This window comes from Brassica oleracea, chromosome C8, assembly GCF_000695525.1.
Source record: "Brassica oleracea var. oleracea cultivar TO1000 chromosome C8, BOL, whole genome shotgun sequence".
Lineage (NCBI taxonomy): Eukaryota > Viridiplantae > Streptophyta > Magnoliopsida > Brassicales > Brassicaceae > Brassica > Brassica oleracea.
This window is the reverse complement of record NC_027755.1, coordinates 17,037,521-17,046,129: the sequence shown is the minus strand read 5'-3', so window position 1 is coordinate 17,046,129 and position 8,609 is coordinate 17,037,521. Positions and strand designations below refer to the sequence as shown.

At 45.9% G+C, this 8,609-nt stretch overlaps 1 protein-coding gene and 1 pseudogene across 1 annotated transcript; both read right to left on the bottom strand.

Moving 5' to 3' along the window:
• Nucleotides 1-3,435: 3,435 nt before the first annotated feature.
• Nucleotides 3,436-5,982, bottom strand: LOC106308790. The gene has a single exon (XM_013745910.1). It carries the CDS (start codon nucleotides 5,980-5,982, stop codon nucleotides 3,436-3,438), a length of 2,547 nt encoding a protein of 848 aa, XP_013601364.1.
• A 555-nt stretch (nucleotides 5,983-6,537) lies between these two features.
• LOC106308789 lies at nucleotides 6,538-7,793 on the bottom strand (annotated as a pseudogene).
• Between the last annotated feature and the right edge of the window lie 816 nt (nucleotides 7,794-8,609).

Here is an 8,609-nt window from a genome sequence, read left to right as displayed (position 1 = left end):
CTCCCTATTGCTTCATGTTCTTCACTTATTGCTTTGTTAACTCCGATTCTGCTGCGCTTGCTTTAAAAACGGTATTCTTCTTTCTCTCGCTCCCTAGTTTTGTTGCCTCTTCTCTGTTTGTTTGGTATCTATTTCCTTTCGCTCGTTTCTCTTTATAATTGTATCGTCGGTGTTTCTTTTTCGCGATAGGTGAAAATCTTGAATCATTAGTCAAAACCCCAGAAATGGCAGATGTTGAGGATCTCCTTCGTACTTCACCGGTTTCTGGTTCTGTTCTTCCGGAGGAGGTTTCTTCTTCTCAGACGGCGGTTCCTGTTTCTCAAATGGCAGTTTCTCCTGTTGCTGAAACGGTGGCTCCTGCTACTCGAGCGGCGGTTCCCTCTGTTGCTGATTCCGTCGATCGGACTGGTTCCGGAATTGACCCTCCGTCTTCTCCCCATGGTGATAACTCCGGTAACGACTCTGGTGGAGAAGATTCTGCTGCTGACGGGCCAGTTGAAGGTAATCAGGAGTTCACGGGATCTACTCTCCTTACCGAGGATAGTTTGAAGCGTATGTGGAAGAAGTGTGATTTTTCTCGGGAGATCGAAGTGCGACTTCCGTTGAAGGAGGAGAGGCCGTGGTCGGCGCCGCCGGGCTGGATATGTTTGTACAGTCAATATTTTCTTCAATCGCGGTTGTGGTTTCCTCTTCCTCGGTTGCTGACTTCTTATGCTACAAAACGTGATGTCGCTATCTCTCAGATGTCTCCAGCCGCCATTCGTAATATGGTGATTTCTTTAGTTCTTGGTGCGGAGGCGGACGTTGATGTTGTCGCCGAGTTTTTTGAGATGATTTCTCAAATGAATCTTATTACGGGTGAGACGTTCTCTGTCAGTATCAAGGCTCGCTGTCGCCTTATTGAGGGTCGGGGACCGTCTAAAGCTGATGGTTGGCAGCAGAAGTATTTCTTTGTGCGCGTTAATCCTGCTTTTGTGGCTGATCCTTCTGCAGTTTTTAGATCCAAATGGAATCCCGAGCCTGGTAGCTCATTTGTGTCTTCTGACTTCTCGCTGTTTCTGTTGCTTGGTTTGTTGATTTTGCGCGTTGTTTTGTTTTAGTGACTCATGGGAAATGCCGGTCTCTTCCGTCATGGGCGAGCGATCGCTTGAATCGAATTCTTGGTTCTGGGAAACTTTCTTGGGGTGTTCTCACCGTCGAGCATGTTCGTAGAAGTATTCCTCGCATCACTACTGGTAAGTTTGGTGATTGTTGCATCAGTTCTTCTGTTCTTCTTTTCTTGCTTGTCTTTTATCTTGGTCTCCTTTGTATTTTTAGTTTCTCGGGTGGTTACTTCCGGACCTTCACTTATTGCCGAGTCTTCTAAGAGAAGAGGGAACGCTTCCGCTGGCAAAAAGATGGGGAAGGTCAAGAGGGACATTCCTGTGTACACCAAAGTTATGAGCAGGACAGCTTCTGCTCTTCCATCGGCGAGTCTGGGGGGGAGCGGTCAGTCTTCGGCTTTGGTCCCAGTTACTACCCCTCCTGCTGCTCCCACTGTCGACTCTTCTGTTGCGGCCATTTGTTCTTCTCCTAACAAGAAGGTAGACGGCAGTGATTAAGTATCTACGATCGGTCTTTCTGACCTTGGTGCTCTGATGGTTTCTCCACCGGCGACTTCCTCTCCACTCGGTGCTTTGACTACTGGGGGTCCTGGGATCGTAGATGCTTCCAAGCGGCCTCCGACTGATGGTTCCAAGAAGAGGAAGAGGACGAGGGCGTTTGTTTTCGATGATCATGATTCTTCTTCGCCTATGCCTGAGGATTGTGCGCGGTTTTTGCATAGCTTTCGTTTGTCATCGAGTTCTATGCCGGATGTGGAGGATCTATCCTTTGTTCAGGAGTACGTCGAGTGGGCTTATTTCTCCTACTTCCTTTTTTTCTCTTCGTTCATCGTTTGGCTTATTTCCTTCTCAGTGTGTCTTTTCGTAGTCGAAGATAAAAGGAAACAACCTGGTGGGGCTGTTCGAAGGGAAATGTAGGCGTTTGTCAGACGGTCTCGAGCAAGAACGCGTCTTTTGGCCGAGGAAAGGGAGAGGTCATCTGCTGCTTTCTTGTCTTTGAAGGCTTTGGAGGAAAGTTCGTCTAAGCTTGATGTTGAGAATCGGGGACTGAGGACTGAAGTCGACTGTATAAAGGGGGATATCGCCGAGCGGGATTTCCGTGAGAAGGAGTTGTTATCTCAGAAGTCGGTTTTGGAAGCGGAGGTGGCGCAGCTGAAGCCGTCTCGCGCAGAGCTGGTGGAGTCAGAGAGGCGTCACTTTGAGTCTGCTATGTCTGCTCGTTTTGGTGGGTTTGTGGAGAAAGTGAGAAGGTACTTGTCTGATCGGGATGTAGTTCGTCCCCAGGTTTTGATTGAATCTCAGCTTTCAGGGGTCGTTAGTTGCCTCAAGTTGTTTATCGACGAGGGGATTCCCATTCCTGCAGAGAAGTTGGCCGAGAATGAACGGGCCCTGTCGGTGCAGACGGCCGCCTTGGATCAGATGGAAGTGAATGATTTGGAGTTGAGCGACCTTCCGTATTTTTTTTTAGATGATGGGTTGACGATCGATTGATCGTTTCTGTTGTTTTTACTTTCTCTCTTTTTATCTGTGTATAAGATATTTTTTTTAAAAAAATTATTGAAGGAGTTATTTATCTTTGCTTTAAAGTCGTAGTCTTGTTGGATTGTTGCTTCAGAGGTGTGTTCCTGTGTTCTTGCTATACTTGCTTTGGTGTGACTTCTTGTGCCTCTATTCCGTAGGCGAAGTTTTGAGATTGTTATCGGTGATTCGTGGGAGTCTTGTCTTCGTGCGAGTTCGATCTCGGCTTCGCGATCGGGTCGGGGTTTTCGAGCCCTTCGCCGAGAGCGTTTCTTCTTTATGCGGAGGGCAGGACTCGGCCCGGCTTACCCCCTGAAAGGTAGGACCGAGATAAGTGCATGAGCAAGCTCGATATGGATTATCTGATCATCGACCTGTGCTATTCTGGGCTCGGCTTTGCTGTCGGGTCGGGGTTTTTAGGCCCTTCGCCGAGAGCGTTTCTTCTTTAGGAAGAGGGCGGGACTCGGCCCGGCTTACCTCCTGCAAGTTAGGACCGAGATAAATGCATGAGCAAGCTCGATACGGCTTATCCGATCACCGACCTGTGCGAGTCTGGCCTCGGCTTCGCTGTCGGGTAGGGGTTTTTAGGCCCTTCGCCGAGAGCGTTTCTTCTTTAGTTGGTATTGTGGCTGCACCCTTTTCTGTGGGCTGCCTACGTACCCCGAGGGGATCAAGCCATACGTAGTTCATATGGAACTCCGTCCATTTTTATTTATTTTATTTTATTATATTTTTTTTTTTGAGGTCGGGGGCTAAGCGTTCCATAGGTGATGATTATTCCACGAGCTCGAATCGGGCTTGTTCGTGCGTTTCTTCAGTTGTTGATAATGGCGGCTGTCTGCGTTTGTCCTTGCTTGGCCGGCGATGATGGTGTTTCTTCGGTTCCAGTCGCCTGGGGAATGTTTTCCTTTTCGTTCGGTGGTGGCGTTTTCTTTTCGTCTTGGGAGCCGATGCTTTCCTTTCCAATTATGACATGCTTGACTTTGGCGTCTTTTCCGGAAGCTTTCTTTCGTCGTCGGAGTTTTCCTTTTAGTTTCTTGTCGTGATCGTCTGGTCGTCCTTTTTGCTCTCTGATCTTTCGTTCTGTCACGAAACATGCTCTAGATGTGTTTTGGCTTCCTTTGATCGTGCATACTCCGTCCGGCAGCGGGATTTTGATGCATTGGTGGTAGGTTGATGGTATTGCTTTCATCGAGTTGATCCAGGGGGTTCCGAAGATCGCGTTGTAGATGTTTGGCTTGTCGATAATCGTGAACCTCACTGCTTGGCAGGTGTTTCCTACATACACCGGGAGCTTGACAGTTCCTTCTGATATGGTGGTATCTCCTGCGAAGTTGACTACGGGGCTCCTTTCGGGTTTTATGCGGCTTTCGTCTATGCCCATCATTCTTAGCGCGTCTTTGAAAATTACGTCAACAGAACTTCCAGTACCTATCAGAATTTGGGATACTTCACAGTTGGCAATGGTTAGTGTGATGACAAAGGGGTCGTTGTGTGGAGAGTCTAGTCCTGTGCTGTCTTTGTTGTTGAAAGTCACCGGGAGATGCTTAATTTGGTTGGCGACGGCGTCGTCCTTGGGCATACCTGGTCCTTCGGTAGTCACGGCTATTCTTGCTGCTGGAGGGGCTACTCTCATGATGATGTTGATTCGTCTTCGTGGCGGGGGTGGGAGGTTATCTTCGTGTCGTTCATCTGGGCGTTCTCTTTTAGGTGATTTCACTCCCGTGTGGCTTTCGCTTTTTATTTCACGCTCTATGCGAGCTGGTTCTCTTCTTGGCGGCGTTCTTCGGTGATCATCCCTTCGGTTCTCGGCTTCTGTTCTGGCCCTCTCGCTATACGGTGGTTTGATTTCGCCCCTTTGGTATTTTCCAAGTAGGTATTCTTGCAAGTGCCTGCATTCCATTGTAGAATGTCCGTTTCTCTTGTGGAATTCGTAGTACCTTGTTGAATCATCTTCTTGGGACCATTTGTTCCAGGCTTGTCTTGGTGGTCTCTGCATATCGTTGACGTGGAAGTTTTGACCCTTTCGGTCTCCTTCTTCTTTCTTTCGTTCGCCCTCTGATCGGCTTCGCGACTCACGGCATTCTTCTTTTGATTTGTCTTTTGTTGCGGCCGCTCTCGTCGCTGCGTATTTCTTAGCCATGGCTTCTTTGTCTTCGTCCAGCTCAATGAACAGGTTTGATCTGTGTAGTGCGTCTTTGAGCGTTTGGGTTTTGTTAATCTTGAGGTCCTCGCGCAGCCTCGACTCATACCATAGGGCGTTGATTAGAGCCATGGTGGCTATCTTGTCCGGTACTTTGACGCGGGATACAATCTTTTTGAATCTCCCGATGAAGCTCCTGAGGGATTCGGTCCGTTCCTTGGACAGAGTATAGAGGTCCGCTTCTGTCGCCCCGTCTTCAATGTATATCGAGTAATGTTTGAGGAAAGCCGTAGATAACTGTTGGTAGCTGTCGATCGAACCGGATTCGAGCCTTGAGAACCAGCTGAGCGCCTGCCCGCTGAGATTTTCCATGAAGAGTTGGCAATATCCGACATCTTTCTCGTCTGGGGTGAAGTTGGTTCGTCCCAATGCTATGGTAAATGCGATCATGTACTGACGGGGGTCTGAGTTTCCGTCGTAGGTTGGAAACCTTATTTTTCCCACATGCTGTATTGGTTTGTTGTAGATCTTGGCGGTGAACGGGGAGTTTTGGGTTTCTTTTAACACACGGTCTATCTCTGGTGCCGCACTCGTGGCCTGATGCACGCTGGAGTTCATATCTTTCAAAGTTGCTTGTAGTTCTTTTATCGCTTTGTCTCGGTCCGCATCCTCCGGGTTGTTTTGGCCTTGGTCGGGGGTGGGTGTTGCCTGCCTTTGCGTCGGCGTTTCTGAATCTCCGAAGAGGTCCCTTTGGATTTGTGCTGCTAGCTCCGCGGGTATGCGTCTGTTTCGTAAGTTGGCTATTTCTTCCTCTTGACCCCGGGTGGATTCCAGACAGTGGTTGTCGGCTCTTGCCTTCGCGCGGGTGAGGTCGCTTACCTTCTCCAGTAAGGATTGTAACATCATTGCTAGATCGGCGTTTGGCGCGCTTCCTTCGTTTGCGTTCGAGGGTTCTCTCGGATGCTCGGTCGTTTGAGCCAGAGGTGCTTCACTCGTCATTGGTTCGACGGGGTGGTTTGTGTGTGCCATGCAGGGCCTCGCTGAGGAGGCGTTTTTTGCCGTTGATAGCATGGCGTCGATGGCTGCGTTGGTCAGAGGGCGAGTGCCTCCTGGATTCGTTTGACTGCTTTTTCCCATTTCAGCTGAGCCGTCGGTTGCTGCATTCGAGGGTTGTCGTTCGCCGGCTTTTGGGGTAGGTCCCCCGGGTGTAGAGGACATTTTGGTCTTTGTACATTTTGCTGACTTCGTCCGTTAGAAACCTTTCAGCCCCATGGTGGGCGCCAATTGTTGAATCCTAAATCCGGTAACAGGGGATTTATAGACTAAACAAGAATAAAGTATGATTAATGGGGCCAAAGGTTTCGTTTGATGAAGTGTTTACAAATTGCCAAAGCGGAGAGTACAAAAGAAGAACTCGTAGTCGTAGAGACAAACTCGGTGTTTTCTCTACTTTATCTTTCTAGTCTTTTTCTCTCTCTCTTTTTTGCCCCCTTTTCTTCATTCAATGCTCTCCTCTATTTATACTCGTTCGAATGCGTCTCTTCCGCTTCGTAGTTGTTATGTGTGAGGTTGTTGGTTCGGCACTCATCATCACCCTATCGCTTGCGTAGACGTTCTATCTATAATCGGTGGTAGGTGCAGGCTACGCGTCTTAGGTTCCTGTTCCTTGCGTGCGCCGCGGATGTCCTTTTTTTGACGTGAGCTTTTGCTGGGCCTTTCTTTTAACTCTCAACTCGTGAATGGGCCGACCGCCCATCCTCCAACAAGGAGCTACTAGAGAGGCCAGTAAGGGAATTTCGATCTCCTTACTGGACCATCATATTGTGTTGAGAAGGCAGTGCATGTTTTTGTGGTGAGATCATAAACCCCAAAGTTACGACCCACAAAATAGATACAGTTAGGCTTGAGTCCCGGAGACGAGCTGACCGGGACGCAGAAAGCCTGGCTATGTCCAAGAAAGATGCAAAGATCTCCAATGTCTTCTGTGTGGATCATTGTCTTTTCATAGTAACCCGATTGCACCCCCGCCCTATACACCATGAATTTTTTCGTCACGTGCTTCAATGTTGACCCCTCGTTTTCATCGTCCTTCTCTGAGTCCATCCACACCTCTGAGTCCTCACCATACCTCAAAGACATGATAGAGTCAATACTAAACTCATTCACACAGAAATATATGATTCAACCCACCACCGAATTTTTGAATAAGAACTTTGTATGTGTTATAGAACTAAAAATCTATCTAGTTAATTATTTATATTTATATACTATATATACCATTTGACAAGGAAAAGTTGGCCGGTCGGTGACTCCACAAGGTGGTCTGTTCTTGATAATGAACTCAACTTCGCAACCTCCTCATACACCGACGCTGGAAATTCGTCAAACTTCAAGTCCATGACCTCGAGTTTTTCTTGCTTCTCTACCAAATAGCACAAGTAATTGCCTCCTCGGCTAGGAATGTAGAAACGATTATCTTCTTTGGAGAACATGAGGCTCGACATAGGGTTTGATAAACCCAGGCGCGTTTTTTATGTCTATCCATTTACAGCTCTCGAAAGGCCTACATAGACTCAACCGAGATCCCGATGACTTGACACCTACTACCCAATCTTTTTCTCGGGTAGGTAAAGAGGACATGGCCAGGCTTTGAACTTGTGAACCGTCTGGTAGAGGAGGTAGATGAGCCGAGACGTTTTTGTAACGTATAGCTAGAACCTTGTGCGTAAGTGCTAACTTCAAACCATCACGTGAAAATCCGACAGTCATTGCATCACATACGTTCTTCATGTCTTTCTTGTCGGTAATGACGGTTTTATTTTCCTGGCGGCAACTTGAGTACTCTATTCCTAGGCCACCGTCCGGAGATTTTGGGTTCTTAAGGATGTGGTCGACCAAAAGAAACGGGTAGTGTTGATCAGATGTGAACAGACGAACGTTTCTGTGTCTCTACAATAATATACATGTTATTCGAGGAATTTTCTGGAGACTGAGGGCTTGAATAATCGATTGACAATAATATGAGACATTTTTGATACCCTAATTAACCGTGTGCTGTTCGTCTTCTCGTTACCACTAGTACTTAATATATACAGAGTATATATGTCTTGGATAACAAGTATGAATATTTAGAGAATATGTTATTTAAGGAATGAAATGATAAATTCGCATTCATTCAAGGAATGGTTTCTACATGTCTTTGTTAGTTTTTCTTTTAGTTTTTTTTTTCAATTAACTAAAGGGGTTAAAAATAGGGAAAATTGAAAAAAAGAGACACTTTCAACTTTTGTTTGTCAAAATATAACTTTTGATATTTTTGGTCATTTTGGACAGGTTTTACCCTTCTGTTATGGAAAAAATAGTAAACTAAGTTTTAAAAATATTAAAAAATATGTAAATCATTGGAAACATTAGTATGACTAGTTATATGTTTAAATTTTATTTTTAACAATAGTGGAATCATGTATTTTTTTATGTTCTAGGAGAAATATAATATTCATTCTAGCCATCTACTTAGTCTAGAAATCGGATAGTAAGTATTACACACAAATTTATCCTGGGTACATAATACAAATAAAACTTTCTTCAATATTCTATGATAGCTAGATTTCGTCAGGTAATATTCTAACAAGATATCTTTACTCTACTTATAGTTTTTTTACAAGTTCTAACCTCGACTCTGTGAAATACCTTTTTTTTTATGTGTCATAACCTTTTCTGTCTTTTACGTTATCAAATGCATAAGGAAGAATAAACCTCTCACCCTCTCTTCAGCACTCTGATATACATATATTACATATTATAGGTAAATCACGAAAAATATGGAAACTTCCATATTTCAATAA